The 22953-nt window shown below is 43.6% G+C and overlaps 1 protein-coding gene across 2 annotated transcripts in view; it reads left to right on the top strand.

The window, feature by feature from the left end:
• Positions 1 to 22953, top strand: part of TMEM87A (transmembrane protein 87A) — a 276779-nt gene that overhangs the window by 36506 nt on the left and 217320 nt on the right. For both annotated transcript variants that reach the window (XM_040412084.1, XM_040412083.1), the window contains exons 3-6: positions 955 to 1043; positions 3220 to 3342; positions 19872 to 19922; positions 20036 to 20086. In XM_040412084.1, coding sequence (XP_040268018.1) covers positions 955 to 1043; positions 3220 to 3342; positions 19872 to 19922; positions 20036 to 20086 — 314 coding nt within the window. The remainder of the gene's footprint in view (positions 1 to 954; positions 1044 to 3219; positions 3343 to 19871; positions 19923 to 20035; positions 20087 to 22953) is intronic.

Raw genomic sequence — 22953 nt, 5'->3', positions numbered from 1 at the left:
CGGAGTAACTTACGTTTACTGTTTTTTGCAGCCCCATTGAAATGAATAGTTCCGCATACGGTGCGCAAAAAAAAATGGAACGGACACAGAAATAAAATATGTTCGTGTGCATGAGCCCTAACACTGACAGCATTGTGTCAGTGTTATCCAATACATTCTAGAACTGTAAGGGTTACATGCATCATAAATCAATATCATGCTATGCGACCCCTTCAGTGCTGGAAGCTCAGGACGGGTGCTGTGAGTCTGGAGCATGACATCCACTCGTCTGAAAGGGGCCATTAATGAAAATGTTTAATTGACCTGTTTTAGGGCTCCTCCACCAGACCGTATACATTTTTGTGGTCTGCTATTTTTATTTTATTTTTTTTACTCCTGCAGAAATGTCCTATCCTTGTCAACAAAATGAGCAAGAATAGGACATGTTCTGTTTTTTTTTTTTTTTTTTTTTATATTTATTTTTATTTTATTTTTTGGGTGGGTCAGCGGTATGGACGTACGGATGTGGACAGCACACATCTGTGCTGTCTGCATCTTTTGCTGCCCGATTGAGATGAATGGGTCAACATCCGATCCACCACAAACGTGGATTGAATGCAGACCAAAACTACGGCCATGTGCATGAGTCCTTAATTTATTAAAATTACAAATTGTTGCATTATTAAATTCTTAATATTGCCCAACATTTTGATAAATTTGTTGCAAATAATGGCAGCATTACCTCCAGCAAAACCGACAGCACATGATCAATTTCCACCATGTAGCTTTTAATGATTTTTTGTATTATTTTTTTAAATATTTTTTTTTTAAGCCAAAGCCAAGAGTGACTGTGGCACAAAGATAAAATACCTAACATTTTTGTTTTTAGTATTATTATTATTATATATATATAAATCAAAGTATTCAAACCTGGTTTAAAATGCTACCCCTTTGCTTTCTTTTTTTTCCTCTTAGTTGAAGGTGGTCAGAAATCCTGCAGTAATTTTAACATCACTTGGTACTTGCGTCATTGCAACTGCTACAATGAAATTTCTGCATTTAAGGTTTGTCACCAGCATTTTTTGATAGGAAAGTATGGAAGTTTGATTTTATGGAAGCACCACTGTGTATCTTTGCAATGGAAGTAACAAATTGTGGCAGCAGTCAGTTTGAGTAGTCAAAATTAACGCCAAAAAGTACATTCCTGCTTGAAGTTTTCAGAAAACAGGTTACACAGACAGTTCACTTATTTGATCATTTTCTACGTATTACTTTTTACATATTAATTTCTTTTTTTTTTATATTCATTCATTTACAGCTTTCAAATATACTTTTTCTTTCTTGCCCATGAAATCCTTCTGGTTTACACATTAGATGAATGTCATCCAAACCTGCTGATATGTATAGGGGTGTCTCGACTTGGATTTCAACATGCCTGATTCTTTGCGTTCATGTTTGGCTTAAGGTGTATGGCTCCCTTAAACCAAGCATAATGCCTGGTAGACTTGATGATCGTGAATTAAATGTGCCCTCTATTGCTGCAAACTGACATTCAGTTGCTGCATAATCTTTACTTTTAGGGCTCCTTTAGACGGCTGTATGTTTTTTGCTGTCCGCAAAAATGCAGATCCATTTCTTTTGCAGACAGTCCAGCATGTCCGCAAAAAAAACTGATTGCAGTCCGCGTTTTTGCAGACCCATAGACTTCAATGGAAACATGTCCTGATTTTCACTGACAAGTATAGGACATGTTTTATTTGTTTTGCGAGAACGGAAGAAAAGATGCAGACAACACACATGGTGCATAGCACATCTTTTGGGGTCCCCTAGAAGTGAATAGGTCCGCATCTTAGGCTACTTTCACACTGCCGTTCAGTGCAGATCTGTCTTGTATCTGCACAGACGGATCCGCACCGATATTGCAAACGCTTGTATCCGTTCAAAACGGATCTGTTTGCATTATTCATTCAAAAAAAGTCCGGATCCGTCTTGACTTACATTGAAAGTCAATGGGGGACTGATCCGTTTTCAATTGCACCATATTGAGTCAGTGAAAAACGGATCCGTCCCCATTGACTTACATTGTAAGTCAGGACGGATCCGTTTGGCTCCGCATCGTCAGGCGGACACCAAAACGCTGCAATCTGCGTTTTAGTGACTGCCTCAAAAACGCAACGGAGACCAAACGCAGCCAAATTGATGCATTCTGAACGGATCCTTATCTATTCAGAATGCATTGGGGCTGAACTGGGCCGCTTGTGAGAGCCCTGAAACGGATCTTACAAGCGGACCCATAAACGCCAGTGTGAAAGTAGCCTAATCCGCAAAATTGCAGATCAGATGCGGAAAGCAATATATGGCCGTCTGAATGAGCCCTGATCCTTAAGCAAATGATGTGATCGGAGTGCTGACTCTCCTAACCCCTCGGATCACAGCTTTGCATCCTCCTCTCCCTTGTCGCTACTCCCTCTCGTGTCCTGATTGACAGGACTAGGCATTGTCACTGTTCGGATGCCTGGCCCTGAAATATCACGCTTAAACTGGTGAGACTTCATCAGCGCATGTGTGGTTGATCTTAGTAGGCTTTATCTACATAACATATGAATTGAGCAAGTACAGAAAATGGCATCGGTGCTTGTGCATGAAGATCAAGAGGAGATTCTCTCTGCTGAGTTCTGCAAGCCACAAGCATCCATGACCTCAGTCTCCACTTGGAAGTGAAGACTCTCAACTTTGATTCTAGATCAGCAAGGCTGAGCGTCCTCTCTTCTACAAGGAGACTGACATAATAGATGTTTAGGCAATGCAGATCTCTGGTTGGAGAGCCTCCTAAGATCAACGACACATGTACCAATGAAGTCAATCTGACGCATTCAAGCTCCTTCTGCTCTGTAACATGCTGCCTGTAGCTTATGTTGGATTTACATGTTACCCTTTAACTGTAAAAAGAAAATGTATCTGCATGTTTTTATTTTTTTTATTTTATTAAAATGATGTTTTCTATGGTCATATTGGAATGTAGATGTTCAGGAGCCAGCACAACCCTGGCTGTACTGTGTGATTGATTGATTGATTGACAATGGACCATTGATTTCTTCTCAGTATTTTTTATGGATTGGTTGACAAGAATGTGTTTTGGGGATTTTGGAAGTGTTTTATTCTACAAATATAATTTAGCACTTGCATACATCTGCTTTTGTAAATATCTTAACGTGGAGCATTCCTTACTTCTTTTTGTAGAAAGATAATATGTTCAATTACCTTGGCTCTGGTCCTTCCTTTACTATACGTCCTGGGTGGACAGGCTCCTTCACCAGAAACTCAAACCAAATTTCTTACTGTGAAAATCCAACGAAACCTCAGGTATGAAGACAGACTTATTGAAAACTGAGAGAGGGGGCAGTTTAGATATAATTTTTTTGAGCTTAACCACCTCAGCTCCCCTAGCTTAAACCCCCTTAATGACCAGACCACTTTTTACAATTCTGCACTACACTACTTTCTACTTTATTGCTCGGTCATACAACTTACCACGCAAATGAGTTTTACCTACTTTTCTTCTCACTAATAGAGCTTTCATTTGGTGGTATTTCATTGCTGCTGACATTTTTACTTATTTTTTGTTATTAATCGTGATTTACCGAATTTTTAGCAAAAAAAATAAAATTTTTCAGTTGTAAAATTTTTAAAATAAAACGACATTTCTATATAAATTTTTCTCAAAATTTATTGTTCTACATGTCTTTGATAAAAAAAAAATGCAATAAGTGTATATTTATTGGTTTGCGCAAAAGTTATAGCGTTTACAAACTATGGTACAAAAATGTGAATTTCCGCATTTTGAAGCAGCTCTGACTTTCTGAGCACCTGTCATGTTTCCTGAGGTTCTACAATGCCCAGACAGTAGAAACACCCCACAAATGACCCCATTTCGGAAAGTAGACACCCTAAGGTATTCGCTGATGGGCATAGTGAGTTCATGGAAGTTTTTATTTTTTGTCACAAGTTAGCGGAAAATGATTTTTTTTTTTTCTTCCAAAGTCTCATATTCCACTAACTTGTGACAAAAAATAAAAACTTCCATGAACTCACTATGCCCATCACGAACTACCTTGGGGTGTATTCTTTCCAAAATGGGGTCACTTGTGGGGTATTTGTACTGCCCTGGCATTTTAGGGGCCCTAATGCGTAGTTTGAATTCCAAATGTGTAAAAAATGCCCTGTGAAATCCTAAAGGTGCTCTTTAGAATTTGAGCCCCTTTGCCCACCTAGGCTGCAAAAAAGTGTCACACGTGGTATCGCCATACTCAGGAGAAGTAGGGCATTGTGTTTTGGGGTGTCTTTTTACATATACCCATGCTGGGTGAGAGAAATATCTCTTCTAAAAGTCAACTTTTCCCATTTTTTTTATACAAAGTTGTCATTTGACAGAGATATTTCTCTCACCCAGCATGGGTATATGTAAAAAGACACCCCAAAACACATTGCCCAACTTCTCCTGAGTACAGCGATACCACATGTGTGACACTTTTTTGCAGCCTAGGTGCGCAAAGGGGCCCAAATTCCTTTTAGGAGGGCATTTTTAGACATTTGGATTCCAGACTTCTTCTCACGCTTTAGGGTCCCTAAAATGCCAGGGCAGTATAAATACCCCACATGTGACCCCATTTTGGAAAGAAGACACCCCAAGGTATTCCATGAGGGGCATGGCGAGTTCATAGAAGATTTATTTTTTTGGCACAAGTTAGCGGAAATTAGATTTTTTATTTTTTCCTCACAAAGTCTCCTTTTCCGCTAACTTGGGACAAAAAGTTCAATCTTTCATGGACTCAATATGCCCCTCAGCGAATACTTTGGGGTTTCTTCTTTCCAAAATGGGGTCATTTGTGGGGTGTTTGTACTGCCCTGCCATTTGAGGGTCTCCACAATCATTACATGTATGGCCAGCATTAGGAGTTTCTGCTATTCTCCTTATATTGAACATACGGGTAATGAGATATTTTTTTTTTTTCCGTTCAGCCTCTGGGCTGAAAGAAAAAATGAACGGCACAGATTTCGTCATTCGCATCGATCAATGTGGATGAAAAAATCTCTGCCAAAAAAATAAAGGAGGGGAAAGGCGTCTGCCAGGACATAGGAGCTCCGCCCAACATCCAAACCCACTCGGCCTGTATGCCCTGGCAAACCCGATTTCTCCATTCACATCAATCGATGTGGATGAATAAATCATTGCCGGGGTTTTTTATTTTTTATATACAAAGTGTTTGCCAAAGCATATGAACACCGCCCCTCAGCTCATAAGCCTCAGCAAACCTATATCTTTTTTACTGCAGAGGAGAAATCTCGTCTTGCAGCGCCGCATACACCGACTTTTGTGTAATCTGACAGCAGCGCAATGCTTCTGTCAGAATGCACATCAGTGCTGCAGCTGGTTCATCGGTTGGTCCACCTAGAAGGTAAAAAAAAAAAAAACACAGGCCGCAACGCAATAAATTTATTAACATTAACTTTATATAACATTTGAACAGAACATTAACTTTTATAAACTTTATTGAACTTTTGGAACTTTTTTGCTTACCGGTGATTTTTATTTGTATTTTTTTACCTTTTTATAGGACAATCCTCTCCTTCCCCATGGGACAATGTGCAAAGTGCAAAACGCCCAGAGATGTGGCGAAGTACATTATGCACTTTGTCCCAGATGAAAGGAGAGGTTTGCAGTAGCTGTGAGTGAAAGGGCCCTAACAGCCCTGTGTGCCTGTCCTGTGTAACACAATCCCTATGCTAATAGTGTACCTGTGTGTGGTACTTCTGGAACCACTCCCCTAAGCATAGGGCAGGGCAGTCAGGACATAAATAGCGGGTGTCACGCCTTATTCCACTCCTGCTACAGACACAACATCTTTTTCGGGGTGGCTCTTGGGTTGAGGTACCAGCAACGACATTGGGGAAATGTCGCTCATGTAGACGGCTCACTGCACTGGTGGATGGGGCCACGGAACCTACTGGATACAGGAGGTTCTCGATGATCTCTTCCTGAAATTTGAGGAAGGATCCTGTTCTCCCAGCCTTACTGTAGAGAACAAAACTATTGTACATAGCCAATTGAATTAAATATACAGACACCTTCTTATACCAGCGTCTGGTGCGGCGGGACACTAAATAAGGAGCCAACATCTGGTCATTGAAGTCCACCCCTCCCATGAGCAAATTATAGTCGTGGACCGAGAGGGGCTTTTCAATGACACTGGTTGCTCGTTCTATTTGTATTGTCGTGTCTGCGTGAATGGAGGAGAGCATGTAAACGTCACGCTTGTCTCTTCATTTCACCGCGAGCAGTTCTTCGTTACACAAGGCAGCCCTCTCCCCCCTTGCAAGACGGGTGGTAACGAGCTGTTGGGGGAAGCCCCGGCGACTAGTTCGCGCGGTGCCACAGCAGCCAATCTGTTCTAGAAACAAATGCCTGAAGAGGGGCACACTTGTGTAAAAATTGTCCACATAAATTTGGTACCCCTGGCCAAATAAGGGTGACACCAAGTCCCAGACTGTCTTCCCACTGCTCCCCAGGTAGTCAGGGCAACCGACCAGCTCCAGGGTCTGATCTTTACCCTCATAGACTCGAAATTTGTGCGTATAGCCTGTGGCCCTTTCACAGAGCTTATACAATTTGACCCCATTCCGGGCGCGCTTGCTTGGGATGCATTGTTTGAAGCCAAGGCGCCCGGTAAAATGTATCAGGGACTCGTCTATGCAGATGTTTTGCTCAGGGGTATACAAATTTGCAAATTTGGTGTTAAGGTGGTCTATGAGAGGCCGAATTTTGTGGAGCAGGTCAAAAGCTGGGTGGCCTCTGGGACGAGAGGTGCTGTTGTCACTAAAGTGCAGGAAACGTAGGATGGCCTCAAATCGTGTCCTGGACATGGCAGCAGAGAACATGGGCATGTGATGAATTGGGTTCGTGGACCAATATGACCGCAAATCATGCTTTTTTGTCAGGCCCATGTTGAGGAGAAGGCCCAGAAACGTTTTAAATTCGGAAACTTGGACGGGTTTCCACCGGAAAGACTGGGCATAAAAGCTTCCCGGGTTGGCGGCTATAAATTGAGTGGCATACCGATTTTGTTTCTGCCACGACTAAGTCCAAGAGCTCCGCAGTCAAGAACAGCTCAAAAAACCCCAGTGCCGATCCGATCTGAGCTGTCTAAACCCGAACTCCAGACTGGGCGGTGAAAGGGGGAACTACTGGTGCGGCTGAAGTTGGGGACTGACAATCAGGGTTTGCCAGCACCTCAGGGACTCTAGGCGCTCTACAGGCCTGTCTGTGCGGTGGCTGCGACGGGGGAACTAATGCACGTGCCACCGTACCAGCTTCAGCTGCCCTTCTGGTGCTCGCCACTTCACCATGTTCTACGGCAGTGCTGGTACTAGGTCCAGGATGGGCTGCGCTGCTGGTGTATGCCTCACCACGTAATCCGACAGCGCCAGCCCCACTCTGCTGCCCTTGAAGTGGAACCTGCGCAACCTGTGGTATAGCAACACGGGGCCGGGTACGCCTGGTGGTATCAGGGACCTCAACCTCATCGTCCGAACTTTGGGTCAGACTGCCACTGCTTTCTACAGGTTTGTATTCTGACCCGCTGGTTTCGTCAGATGAGGGTTCCCATTTCTCATCCGACTGGGTCAGAATCCTGTAGGCCTCTTCAGAAGAATGAATACCCCTTACTTGCCATTTGATCAACTAAATTTAGGGGGTATTCCCTGAGACTACCCAAGAAAAAAAACAAGCCTGTCTTACAAATGGAAGGCTAACGAAGTACCGGAAGCCGCTGCGATTGCTAAAAAATATCAAAACAGATTTTTTTTTTATCGCCGCAGCGCTTGTAAAGTGATTGTCACTGGGGCGGGTGTGGGCGACCGATCAGGCCTGATCGGGCAAACACTGCGTTTTGGGTGGAGGGCGAACTAAGGTGACACTAATACTATTATAGATCTGACTGATCAGTTCTGATCACTTATATATACTATAAAAGTACCAATGCTGATTAGCGATACGCTAATCAGCGAATCAGTGACTGCGGTGCTGTGGGCTGGGCGCTAACCGACGCTAACTACCTAACAAAGGGGCCTAAACTAACATAAAACCTAACCGTCAATACTAGTGGGAAAAGAAAGTGACGGGTGATCAAGGGGTTAATTGGGGTGATGGGGGGGTGATCTGGGGTTAAGTGTAGTGTTTGGTGTGTACTCAGTGATGTGTGCTCCTCTGCTGGGACCAACCGACGAAAAGGACCAGCAGAGCAGCACAGAAGCCATTTAACACATTATATTTATAAATATAATGTGTTAACTGGCTTGTGATTCGATTTTTTGAAAATCACCAGCCTGCCAGCGATGATCATTGGCTGGCGACGAAATACTCCTTTAACTTTTGCCGGCCCACAATGTGCATGCGCGGGCTGGCTGTGCGCGTAATCTCGCGTCTCACGAGATGACGCGCCGGCGCGTCAAGAAGGAATGAATCGACCGCCTCCGGAACGCAATCCTGCGTTAGGCTGTCCGGAGGCGGTTAAAGAGGTTGTCACATCTTTGACATTGGGGGCATATCACTCTGGGACCCGCACCTATCCTTAGAACGGAGCCCGCAAAGTGCAGGAGGATGCACCACGCGTGCATGGCCGTCCTCCATTCATTTCTATGGGACTGCTGAAAATGGGCGTACACCCATAGACCTACATCCTATAGACATACAGCAGTGGACAGGAAGAAAGAAGGGAGACTACCTGTGCGTGCCGTCTCCCACCTACTGCTGATCGACGGGGGTGTCGGACCCCCGCTGATCTGATATTGCCCAGACAACCCCTTTAACTAGGCTGTACAGACTTTTAACACCTTCAATGCAATTACATCTGGCCTGTCAGCTATGCCAACTGTGATTTTCCGCCCCACTTATACTTCTTACCATGTCCGGAGAGGCGCACATGCACAACCACGTCACCTTTAACAACTGATGCGAGACTGGCCCTGTTCTCAAGACAAGTGCTCATCCCACCCTAGGATGTGCACCTATCTGACTTAGGCCTCATGCACACGGCCGTTGTTTGGGTCCGCATCCGAGCCGCCGTTTTGGCTTTGTGCATTCTGCTTCTGTTGCTCCGTTCCGCGGCCCCGCAAAAAAAATATAACATGTCCTATTCTTGTACGCAAAACTGACAGTTATATCAATGGCCGCCTGTTCCGTTCCACAAATTGCGGAAGGCACACGGGCGGCTTCCGTTTTTTGCGGACCGCAAAAAAACGTCACGGTCGTGTGCATGTAGCCTTATGCTGTCAATATACCATAAATGGTGAAGATGGTAGGAAATAAAACTTCTACCCCGGGCCAGTTTTTCTCCCTTATTTATGGAAAAAATCCCAAATTCGCAATTTTCTAAATTTCAATTTCTCTGCTTTTAAAAGAGAAAGTGATACCTCATAAAATATTTATTACTTAAAGGGGTTATCCCATCATAATGATCACTGTTAAATCTGTTAATGATTTGACAGTGATCATTTTTGTAAATATACTTTATTAACAAATTCCCACCGATTAGGATAAAATTCATCCCCACTTACCTTATTGTTGTGACTCGGTCTCCCCTGGTTACGACCACCGCTCTTCTGCAAAATCCCGATGGTCGCGCTTGCCCAGAAGACTCCTTCTTTTCTCCCGGCCGGGCCACTCGCTGTACTGAACGCGCACGGTGCCGCGCATGCGCGACAGTGACTTCTTCCCGGCCAGAATAGTACAGAGCTGCGAACGCGCACTCCGACTCTGTACTATACTGGCCAGAAATAAGTCACCATGCGCGTTCAGTCCAGTGCGCGGCCCGGCCGGGAGAAGACTTCAATCAAGATGAAGCCCGCCCCCAGCCAGAATCCAGGAAGTGAACGCGCGGTGGCAGCAGGTAAGTATAAAAACGCAAAGTGGGATAACCCCTTTAACCCCTTCCCGACCGCAATCTGTATATATACGTGATAGCGGCACATACCCCGTGCAGCTACCACGTATATAGACGTCAAGCCAGCTCTTTAATCCAAGCGCTGTAAAGCGCTTGGATTAAAGCTTCTGCCCGTGTCCTGCTGCTGTCACGGACAGCATACAGGCCAGTAATGCCGGCAAGGGACCAATCAGAGTGGTCCCTTGCCGACAATCGATCCGATTGGTTAGTCTGTGCAGACTAAGCAATCGGATCGCGGCAGTGAAAAAAATGCCGGTTTCATGCTCTGATCTGCGCTCTGCAGATCAGAGCATGAAATCAGGTAGGGTCCTCGTAATACCCCCCCCCCCCCCCCCCGATCTGTGCCCCCAATCTGTGGCTGTGCCCCCCCCTTGTGTCTGCCTGCAGCTCATCTCCTAGAGGCAGCTGCCCTGATGCGGTCCGCCCCCTCCCCGCCCCACGAATTCAGTCTCACCCGCCCCTCCTGCCCCAGCCTCTCTCAATATTGGCGGCCGCCCCCCCCCATCCCCCCCCCCCCCCCCTTTCCAGCGCTGTCCCCGATCCCCCTGCTGTATGTGATGGCGGCGGCTCCATTACTGAGCCGCCGCCATCAGCAGAGTGTGTCAGCTCTATGCTGACACTCTCCTGTAACCCCATAGATGCTGTGGTTGCGGCATCCATGGGGTTAACAGAGGGAGGGAGCTCCCTCTCTCAACCATCGGGGCTGCAGCGCTGTGATTGCAGCACCCGATGGTTGCCATGGCAAAGGCGTCCAGTGCTGCCACCTACAGGACATCTGGAAGTATTATGCTTTGGAATGCAAGAGCATTGCAAAGTATAGTACAACTATCAGCCCCACTAGATCTTCAAGATCCAAGAGGGAACTGATAAAAAAAAAAGTGAAAATAATAAAAGTAAAAATAAATAAATAAAAATGTAAATTAAAAAAAGAAATTGCCTTTTCCTATAAAAATAATTAAAAAATAAAATACACATATTAGGTGTCACCGCGTCCGTAACGACCGTCTCTATAAATATATCACATGATAGACCCCACCCGATAAACACCATAAAAATAAAATAAAAAAAACGGTGCCAAAAAATTGTTGTCATCTTACATCACAAAAAGTGCAACAGCAAGCGATCAAAAAGGCTTATGACCCCCAAAATAGTGCCAATAAAACCGTCACCTCGTCCCGCAAAAAATGATACCCTATTTAAGACAATCAGCCAAAAATTAAAAAAGCTATGGCTCTCAGACTATAGAGACACTAAAACATCATTTTTTTGGTTTCAGAAATGCTATTATTGTGTAAAACTTAAATAAATAAGAAAAAGTATACATATTGGGTATTGCCACGTCCGTAACGATCTGCTCTATAAAACTGTCACATGACCTAACCCCTCAGATGAACGCTGTAAAAAAAAAAAAAAAAAAAACTGTTCCAAAACAGCCAATTTTTCGGCCACCTTGTCCCATAAAGTGTTATAATGAATGATCAAAAAATCCTATGTACCCAAAAATGGTACCAATAAAAACCTCAACTCTTTCTGCAAAAAATGAGCCCCTGCACAAGACGATCGGTAGAAAAATAAAAAACATCTGGCGTTCAGAAAACCAATCCAGCAAAATCTGCCTTCCAAAAACCATACGGTGTTCCTTTCCTTCTGCGCCCTGCCGTGCGCCCTTACATCAGTTTACGACCACGTGGGGTGTTTCTGTAAACCGCAGAATCAGAGTAATAATTATTGAGTTTTGTTTGGCTGTTAACCCTTAATGTGTTAAAGAAAAAAAATTAATAAAATAGAAAATCTGCAAAAAAAGTGAAATTTAGAAATTTCCTCTCCATTTTCCTTTAATTCTCATGGAACACCTAAAGGGTTAATAACGTTTGTAAAATTGGTTTTAAGTAACTTGAGGGGTCTAGTTTCTACAATGGGGTCATTTATGGGGGTATCTACTATATAGGCCCCACAAAGTGACTTCAGACCTGAACTAGTCCTTAAAAAGTGGGTTTTGGAAATTTTCTTAAATTTTAAGAATTGCTTCTAAACTTCTAAGCCTTCTAACGTCCTAAAAAAATAAAATAACATTTCCAAAATGATGCCAACATAAAGTAGACATATGAGGAATGTTATGTAATAAATATTTTATGAGGTATCACTTTCTGTTTTAGAAGCAGAGTAATTGAAATTTAGAAAATTGTAAATTTTTATTTATTTTTGGTAAATTTGGGATTTTTTCATAAATAAAGGTGATATATATTGACTCAAATTTATGACTGTCATGAAGTGTACTTCATGACAGTCATAAATTTGAGTCAATATATATCACCTTTATTTATGAAATATGTCACGAGAAAACAATCTCAGAATGGCGTGGATAAGTAAAAGTTTTCCAAAGCTATTACCACTTAAAGTGACGCATGTCAGATTTGTAAATTTTGACCTGGACACTGGGGCATCAATTACCCTTGGTCATGAAAGGGTTAAAGGGCTTCTGTCACCCCACTAAACTCCTTTTTTTTTTTTTTGGGGTACTTATAATGCCTATACTGCGATATATCTATACATTATGTTATTAATCATTTTCGTTCAGTAGATAATGCAAAAAAAGTACTTTTTAGAATATGCAAATTACCTGTCTACCAGCAAGAAGGGCGGCTACTTGCTGGTAGCAGCTGCAAAAAACCGCCCCCTCCTCCTGTTGATTGACAGGGACAGCAGCGATCTCCTCCTCCGGCTGGCCCTGTCTGCATTTCAAAAATCGCGCGCCTGTCTTGATTCGGCGCAGGCGCTCTGAGAGAAGGAGGCTCGTCTCCTCAGCACTCCCTCAGTGCGCCTGCACCGATGACGTCTTCTCTTTCGGTGCGCTCACCTTTTCTTCTCCGGACAAGCCTTTTTCCAGATGCCCCAAACAATCGGAAAGAGGCTTCATCGGAGAATATGACTTTGCCCCAGTCCTCAGCAGTCCATTCACCGAACTTTCTGCAGAAGATCAATCTGTCCCTGATGGTTTTTTTTGAGAGAAGTGGCTTCTTTGCTGCCCTTCTTGACACCAGGCCATCTTCCAAAAGTCTTCGCCTCACTGTGCGTACAGATGCGCTCACACCTGCCGGCTGCCATTCCTGAGCAAGCTCTGCACTGGTGGCACTCCGATCCCGCAGCTGAATCCTCTTTAGGAGACGATCCTGGCGCTTGCTGGACTTTCTTGGACGCCCTGAAGCCTTCTTAACAAGAATTGAACCTCTTTCCTTGAAGTTCTTGATGATCCTATAAATTGTTGATTTGAGGTGCAATCTTAGTAGCCACAATATCCTTGCCTGTGAAGCCATTTTTATGCAACGCAATGATGGCTGTACGCGTTTCTTTGCAGGTCACCATGGTTAACAATGAAAGAACAATGATTTCAAGCATCACCCTCCTTTTAACATGTCAAGTCTGCCATTTTAACCCAATCAGCCTGACCTAATGATCTCCAGCCTTGTGCTCGTCAACATTCTCACCTGAGTTAACAAGACGATTACTGAAATGATCTCAGCAGGTCCTTTAATGACAGCAATGAAATGCAGTGAAAAGTTTTTTTTGGGGATTAAGTAAATTTTCAAGGCAAAGAAGGACTATACAATTCATCTACATAACATTCTGGAGTATATGCAAATTGCTATTATAAAAACTTAAGCAGCAACTTTTCCAATTTCCAATATTTATGTAATTCTCAAAACTTTTGGCCACGACTGTATAAATACAGAGTAACGAAATACAGTTTGCATCTAATCGGAAGTGCAAAGAGCAGTAAGTGCAATAAAAACTGGTTATATACAGTCGTGGCCAAAAGTTTTGAGAATTACATAAATATTGGAAAAGTTGCTGCTTTACAGCCGGTTCAGACCTGAGCGTACTGACGTGAGCGCCCTGTATGCGCGATTCGCTGGGCGTCTCACATACGCGGCTCCGGAAGTATGCAAACGCCCAGTGTCGCGCGTTCCCGAAAGTCTATGTACGGGAACGCGCGACAAGACGCCCCAAAGAAGCTCCTGTACTTCTTGGGGCGTCGGGCGTTTTACAGTGCGATCGTACGCGCTGTAAAACGCTCAGGTGAGAACCATTTACATAGGGAATCATTGGTTCTTGCCTGTTGAGCGTTTTACAGCGCGTAGGAACGCGATGTAAAACACTCAGGTGTGAACCAAGCCTAAAGGAAACCTGTCATGTGGATATTTGATTATAATCTAACTAATTATATACAATCATTAACTAATAAAAAGTACCTTAGATGTATTCACTTACTGGTGTGACAGATGGTTACCTCATAATATACACACAAAGATGCCGCATGCTAATGAGCTGTTTCGAGTCCAGCGTGATGTCATGGAGTCCAGCGTATATTTAATTCAGAGCTATAGCCACTCCCCTGCCCATCTGCTGCTGATTCATATGGAAAATAACTGTCATTCAGCAGCAGGTAGGCGGGGAGAGTCAGGAGCTCATGAGTATTCATGACTACTCATTATCAGCTGGAGCTTTTCAATACAAGATGTTGGCAGATTGACTGGGTCAATTAAAGAAAGTGACCCAGCATTGTGCTAAGAGAACCAGTCACTTATTTATGTTGCCCTTAGTTAGGACACCATAAAACTGGTGACAGGTTCCCTTTAAGTTTTTATAATAGCAATTTGCATATACTCCAGAATGTTATGAAGAGTGATCAGATGAATTGCATAGTCCTTCTTTGCCATGAAAATTAACTTAATCCCAAAAAAAACATTCCACTGCATTTCATTGAGTATACATATAGGGTTCGGACCGCGCGTGTCATAAATAGACGGTATACAAACAGTTTTTTTTTCTTTCTCCTTCTCCTTTCAAAAAAATACAGAGGTCTGCAGATGTCCTATTTGTGGATATCCTGCAACTTATAAAAATTATAATAGTGTAAATCCGTATGGTTGTACTGCCCTGCAGTGCACAGATTGTACTTACACGGCACTCCACCAACAACAGGCGTATCTAAGATATCCTCCGCGGCTTGTTAGGTTCTTCGCGGCGAAGGTCCACGTTCATACACCACCACACAGGGCTCAACCACGGACTTAATTCCAGCACACACCAGATGAGTCTGCTAGTATTCCCGACTTCTTTTGATTAAAAATTTCTGTGGATACAAGTGGCTTCTACCATAGTGAAGCTCCGATAACTATTTTAAAAGGTTTATTTAGTACATACTTACAAACATGCACTTAAAAATTCGCATTAAAAAATCCCAGCGTCTTTTTCTTTGCCCGACCCAGGTTTCGCTCCTTAAGCTTCGTCAGGGGCACACATCATCTCTCCCTCCCCCTTCTTTTTTTATTTGGTAGGCTAGAGTTAATCAAGCACCTGATGTGCTACTCCAGACACCTTCTCTTTTTTCTACACTTGTATCTCTTAGTTCTCAATGGAAAAAAATGCAGATCTTTAAGTCCTAATTCACATGGGGATAATTGTTCTACCAATTTTTTTGACAAATTTTTAACGGCTTGCAGGTCAAAATCTACATTCAGGCCCCCTGGTTGTAGCGTACATAATTCATATATCCACCTACTTTCTTTTTTATTAATTTTCTCTAGAAAGCTTCCTCCCCTCCAATGGTTTTGGATCATTTTTCAGGATGGACCAGTTTCTTTTAATTGCGTTTTTTAGTTCCCCAGAACATTGTGTGAACTGGGTTATGAATGAAAAACAGAAGTCAGTTGTGTTTTTCGGTATTTTTGGATTATTTGGGGTCTCCTCTCGTTGTTTTATTGTATCTTTTATACATCTCTTCAATTTTTCACTCTCATATCCTTTTTCTAGGAAGCGTTCTTTTATTAATTTACTCTGTTCTTTAAACATAGCTGTGTCAGTGCAGTTGCGGTGGATTCTCTGGACCTGTCCCTTGGGTATATTTTGAACCCAGGGGGCACAATGGCAGCTGGTTAAATCTATATACCCGTTGACATCAGTGGGCTTAAAATAGGTCTTAGTTTTGAGCTGTCCTTCTTCCACATATATGGTCAGGTCCAGAAAATCCACCGAAACCGCACTAACAGTGCTGGTGAAACTTAAGTTCCATTCCTTATTTTCCAATCCTCTAATAAACTCCTCCAGCTGATTTTTTTTCCAATTCCCATATCACCAGGCAATCATCTATATACCTTTTTCCAAATTCTTAATGTCCCACTTTTTTTGTATTTGTTCACCTTGGGGTCAATGTAATGTTTTTCCCACATGGTCATAAAAATATTTGCAAAACTGGGGGCGAATTTCACCCCCATCGCCGTTCCGACCTTCTGTAAGTAGTATTGGCCCTTGAACCAAAAATAATTATGCTCTAGGCAGAATTCCACACAGCGTACAATGAAGTCCGCTTGTATTTTTGTCATGTCAGGGTCATTGTACAGGGTATCTTTTATTGCTTGTAGTCCTTTGTTTTTTGGTATAATCCACATATTCTCCCCAACCCCCTGTAGTTCTTTTATCATTTTCACCACACAACCACTATCCTTCAAAAATGACGGTGCTAATGGTACGTATTTCTGTAAAAAATTATCTATGTATTCCGTGATCCTACTGGTCAGGGAATTAATCCCTGACACTATAGGTCTACCAGGGGGATTTATAGGGCTTTTGTGGCTCTTCGGTAATGCATAGATAATTGGGGTCGTAGGCTCTTTTATATTCAGATATTCCATTTCCTTTTTATTGAGTATGCCTTTGTCTCCTCCATATTTGACCAAATCTTGTAATTTATTCCTATATTCTGGGAGAGGATCTTTTTTCAACCCAATATGTGGTCGCAAACTGCTGTACAGTCGTGGCCAAAAGTTGAGAATTACATAAATATTGGAAATTGGAAAAGTTGCTGCTTAAGTTTTTATAATAGCAATTTGCATATACTCCAGAATGTTATGAAGAGTGATCAGATGAATTGCATAGTCCTTCTTTGCATGTTAAAAGGAGGGTGATGCTTGAAATCATTGTTCTTCCATTGTTAACCATGGTGACCTGCAAAGAAAAGCGTGCAGCCATCATTGCGTTGCATAAAAATGGCTTCACAGGCAAGGATATTGTGGCTACTAAGATTGCACCTCAATCAACAATTTATAGGATCATCAAGAACTTCAAGGAAAGAGGTTCAATTCTTGTTAAGAAGGCTTCAGAGCGTCCAAGAAAGTCCAGCAAGCGCCAGGATAGTCTCCTAAGGGCTCTTTCACACTTGCGTTGTCCGGACCCGTGTTTACTCCAATTGCCGGAATTGCACGCCGGATCCGGAAAAACGCAAGTGAACTGAAAGCATTTGAAGACTGATCCGTCTTCAAAATGCGTTCAATGTGACTATGGCAGCCAGGACGCTATTAAAGTCCTGGCTGCCATAGTAGTAGTGGGGAGCGGGGGAGCAGTATACTTACAGTCCGTGCGGCTCCCGGGGCGCTCCAGAATGACGTCAGAGCGCCCCATGCGCATGGATGAAGCCTCTTTCCAATTGTTTGGGGCATCAGGAAAAAGGCTTGTCCGGAGAATAAAAGGTGAGCGCTACCATCAGTCCTGTGTCATGCCAACAGTAAAGCATCCTGAGACCATTCATGTGTGGGGTTGCTTCTCATCCAAAGGAGTGGGCTCACTCACAATTTTGCCCCAAAACACAGCCATGAATAAAGAATGGTACCAAAACACCCTCCAACAGCAACTTCATCCAACAACAGTTTGGTGAAGAACAATGCATTTTCCAGCACGATGGAGCACCGTGCCATAAGGCAGAAGTGATAACTAAGTGGCTCGGGGACCAAAACGTTGACGTTTTGGGTCCATGGCCTGGAAACTCTCCAGATCTTAATCCCATTGAGAACTTGTGCTCAATTCTCAAGAGGCGGGTGGACCAACAAAAACCCACTAATTCTGACAAACTCCAAGAAGTGATTATGAAAGAATGGGTTGCTATCAGTCAGGAATTGGCCCAGAAGTTGATTGAGAGCATGCCCAGTCGAATTGCAGAGGTCCTGAAAAAGAAGGGCCAACACTGCAAATACTGACTCTTTGCATAAATGTCATGTAATTGTCGATAAAAGCCTTTGAAACGTATGAAGTGCGTGTAATTATATTTCACTACATCACAGAAACAACTGAAACAAAGATCTAAAAGCAGTTTAGCAGCAAACTTTGTGAAAACTAATATTTGTGTCATTCTCAAAACTTTTGGCCACAACTGTACAGATACGGGTAGTCTAGAAGGTAGGAATAGTTATGTACAAATAGGTTAAGTATACAGGCGTTTCTATTGCTATACAGAGAGCAAATATACAGATGTACTATGGACAAATATACAGATGTGCTGATGTATACATATACACAGATATGCTAATATATATGTATATAACAGAGACTTATGCCATCATATTCTCCCACACTATAGCAGTAACCAATGTTAACATACAGTGAATATTGAGAATGAATGACAGTCATAATCATAGTCATGGGAGGGAATGGAGGGGAGAAGTGTAGAGGGTAAATGAGTGTGGATGGAAAGGTTAATTAGGGGACTGAGTTCAGTAAAGTGACAGCTGTGGGAAAGAAGCTGTTCCTAGACCTGCTGGTTATAGTCTGAAGGGTCCTGTAGCACCTTCTAGAGGAAAGGAGCTGGAAGAGTTTATTGGCAGGATAAGAGGAGTCCCTAAGAATGATGCATGCTCGGCGTAGGCATCTCTTCTTGTGATCATCCTCAATGGCAGGAAGTGGGGTCCCTGTGATGTGTTGGGCAGTTTTCACCACCCGCTGCAGCCACAGAGCAATTCCAATACCAAACTGTAACACAGTTAGTCAGGATGCTCTCTATCGCTCAGCGGTAGAAGTTACCCAGTATATGATTTTTAATTGCTCTTTATTATGTTTTTTGTGAACCAAGTTGGCCGTTTTTATTTTTTACAACATTCATCTGACAGGGTAGATCATGTGCTTTTTTTATAGAGCAGGTTGTTACGGATGCAATGATATCAAATATTTCAACTTTGTTTCAGTTTTACATAGCATTTAAAAAAAAAAAAAAAATTGTGTCTTTTTCTGAACGCCATATTTTATTTTTCTGTCCATCGTCTTTTGCAATGGCTCGTTTTTTGCAGGAAGAGTTTGTTTTTTATTGGGTACATATGATTTTTTGGGGTCATTTATCATTACACTTTATGGAGCAAGACGACCAAAAAATTGGTTATTTTGGCACGGTTTTTATTAATTTTTTGAGGGTCTGATCCCCTCTATTGCAGAGGGGATCAGACCCTCAAAAAATTAATAAAAACCGTGCCAAAATAACCAATTTTTTGGTCGTCTTGCTCCATAAAGTGTAATGATACAATACACTGAGTAATACACTAACAGGTTGCCTAGGATACCCAGCCTGAGGCTGGTTCTCCTCGGCCTCCGTAGAAGGCAGGTCCCAATGCCGTGCAAGGCATTGGGCAGCCTGTGCATGGCATCGGGCTGCCTTGTCACCCATCGGGCCCCCGCCACATTATTGTGGGGACCCGATGGGCTTACTCACCCACCGCATGCACCTTCTATACTGCGGTCAGCGCTGACCGTGGCATAGTAGGGGTTAATCCGCCGGCATCGGCTTTTACAGAGATGCCGGCGGAGACAGCAGGGGCCCGGCTATCGGGGACTGCCGGGCCCCTGGAGTGATCGGGTATGCACCGCTCCGGTGCCCGGCTGATCACCATGGCGTAATAGTATGTCAAAATGCGGCATTACGGCATATGTCGGGAAGGGGTTAAAGTGAATTCGTGTTTTTGTTCATCTATTAACATTTTATCACATATAATATATTACACTGAGGAACACCATCATGTTTTATATTTTTATTCTTTTATGCAATGAAATGATGACAATTTTTTTTATGGTTTTCAGATACGATGTAAGGAAAGCCTGCCACTTGTAGTAGATGACAGCAGTCTTGAGGTAGATTACTTTTGCTTTTTTTATCAAAACTGTTTTTATTTATATTTTTTTCCTCATAATCATTGTTCTTAGTAGTGTACATGGATATGTAACTAATGCATTTTTTTTTCTAGAAAAAAGATAATGTGGCCACGCTTAATACTACCGTATGTCCTGCTAAACAGGCAAGTATTATATATAAATAAGTGGGTTAATTAAGGCTACTTTCACACTTGCGTTCGGGGTTCCGCTTGTGAGTTCCGTTTGAAGGCTCTCACAAGCGGCCCCGAACGGATCCGTACAGCCCCAATGCATTCTGAGTGGATGCGGATCCGCTCAGAATGCATTAGTTTGGCACCGTTTGGCCTCCGTTCCGCTCAGCAGGCGGACACCCGAACGCAGCTTGCAGCGTTTTCGTGTCCGCCTGGCTGTGCGGAGCCAAACGGATCCGTCCAGACTTACAATGCAAGTCAATGGGGACGGATCGGTTTTACGTTGACACAATATGGTGAAATTGCAAACTGATCCGTCCCCCATTGACTTTCAATGTAAAGTCAGGAGTCCCTATTAATATACCATCAGATCGGAGTTTTCTCCAATCCGATGGTATATTTTAACTTGAAGCGTCCCCATCACCATGGGAACGCCTCTATGTTAGAATATACCATCGGATTTGAGTTAGATCTTGAAACTCAGATCCGAAAGTATATTCTAACACAGAGGTGTTCCCATGGTGATGGGGACGCTTCAAGTTAGAATATACTAAAAGAACTGTGTACATGACTGCTCCCTCCCTCCCCTGTATTTAACTCATTGATGGCCAGTGCCCCTCCCCACCTGTTTTTAACTCATTGGTGGCCAGTGCGGCCGGCTCCCACTCCCCCCCCCCCCCTGTTTTTAACTCATTGGGGGCCAGTGCGGCCAGCTCCCCCTCCCTCCCCCCCCCCTGTTTTTAACTCATTGGGGGCCAGTGCGGCCCCCCCCCCTCCCCCTCTCTAATTAAAATGACCGACCCCCCCTCCCCCATCATTGGTGGCAGCAGAGAGTTCTGATCTGAGTCCCAGGTTAATCGCTGGCTCTCCGATTGGTAACCATGGCAACCAGGACGCTACTGAATTCCTGGCTGCCATGGTTACTTAGCAATTTTAGAAGCCTTATACTTACCTGCGATGTCTGTGACCGGCCCGGCGCTCCTCCTACTGGTAAGTGAAAGGTCTGTGCGGCGCATTGCTTATAGCACAGACCTTTCACTTACCAGTAGGAGGAGCGCCCGGCCGGTCACAGACATCGCAGGTAAGTATAAGGCTTCTTAAATTGCTAAGTAACCATGGCAGCCAGGAATGCAGTAGCGTCCTGGTTGCCATGGTTACCGATTGGAGTCCTAGCGATTAAACTGTGACTCTGATCGGAACTCTTCGCTGCCACCAATGATGGGGGAGTCGGTCATTTTAATTAGGGGGGGGAGGGGGGCCGGCCGCACTGGCCACTAATGAGTTAAAAACGGGGGAGGGGGGCCGGCCGCACTGGCCACCAATGAGTTAAATATGAGGGAGGCAGGGGGGGCCGGCCGCACTGGCCACCAATAAGTTAAATATAGGGGAGGGAGGGGGGGCCGGCCGCACTGGGAACGCCTCTGTGTTAGACTATACTGTCGGATCTGAGTTTTCACGAAGTGAAAAATCTGATCTGAAAAAAACAGTTATGCAGACGGATCCGTTCTGAACGGATGCAAGCGTTTGCATAATAGGAGCGGATTAGTCTGTACAGACACCAGACGGATCCGCTCCGAACGCAAGTGTGAAAGTAGCCTAAGCTGCTTTGTTTTACCTGTTTGGCCCATTTTTAGGTTTCTAGCAGTGTTTTGGCCATGTGTGCTCGCATATCCCGTATATGGACAAAAGTATTTGGACACACCTTTAAATCATTGAATTCGAGATGGATTTTTCTGCGACTGTTGCGTCGCAGCATGTTGCAGTGCGACAACATAGACTGCCATTATAAAAATTGTCGCGCGACATTAGTGCAACAAAATGTTGCGCTACAAATGTTGCAGTGTAGTTGTGCCCCATCTGTCGCGCGACTAATGTCGTCGTGTAGACGTAGCCTTAGTCCCATTGCCACAGGTGTATAAAATCAAACACTTAGCCATGCAGTGTGCCTTTACGGTACAGCCACACGGTCAGGTTTCTGTATGCAGTTTTGGAAGCCAAAGCCAGGAGTCAATTAACCTTTTCGCTACCAACGCCGTACATGTATGGCGCTGGTGCGATCCTTAAACATTTTGAAATAGCAGAGGCCCGCGGCTAATGTCCGTGACCAGCAATAATGTCGATCGCAGACATTGCAGTCTTTCGATGCCGTGATCATGGCATCTAAACTGTGATCCCCGTGTGGCGATCAGGAATGCTGATAATTCATTCTAATAGGCTGGGTCTCTTTGAAGAGCAGGTGGTGGGCCAACATAGGAAATGAGCAATCTGTTTTTCTATATTCTCTATGGAAGTATAGAAATATTCAATAAAAAACAAAGTGTTGGAAATTGTAGCCTCCTCTTATGCCATTTTCCAATACGGCGAATGGTGTAACAGAAAAAAGTTTTCGCCATTTTTTCATCACTTCTCTTACACCAAAAAATTGAGTAAAATGTGATCAATAAGACACACACACTCCAAATTGTTATAAAAACTACAGATCATCCTGCAAAAAAGGAGCCCCTACACAGCTCAGTAGACATAATTATACAAAAGCTATGGGGGTCAGAATATGGTGATGTGAAAAAAAATATATCTATACTAATAAAAGCCCTGTGTACGTGCTCAGGGCTGTTGTCCGTGCGTGTGTGCCGATTAGTGAATTGCGCATGCGCAGCGCACAAACCAATCAGCACACACTACACACACAGCAGGGTGCATGTGTGCCGATTTATATACCATCGGATCTGAGTTTTCTCCAATCCGATGGTATATTTTAACTTGAAGCGTCCCCATCACCATGGGAACGCCTCTGTGTTAGAATATACCATCGGATTTGAGTTAGATCATGAAAACTCAGA

Source organism: Bufo bufo, chromosome 11 (assembly GCF_905171765.1).
Source record: "Bufo bufo chromosome 11, aBufBuf1.1, whole genome shotgun sequence".
Classification (NCBI taxonomy): Eukaryota; Metazoa; Chordata; class Amphibia; order Anura; family Bufonidae; genus Bufo; species Bufo bufo.
The sequence above is the reverse complement of the archived record's forward strand: the minus strand, read 5'-3'. Positions and strand labels throughout refer to the sequence as shown.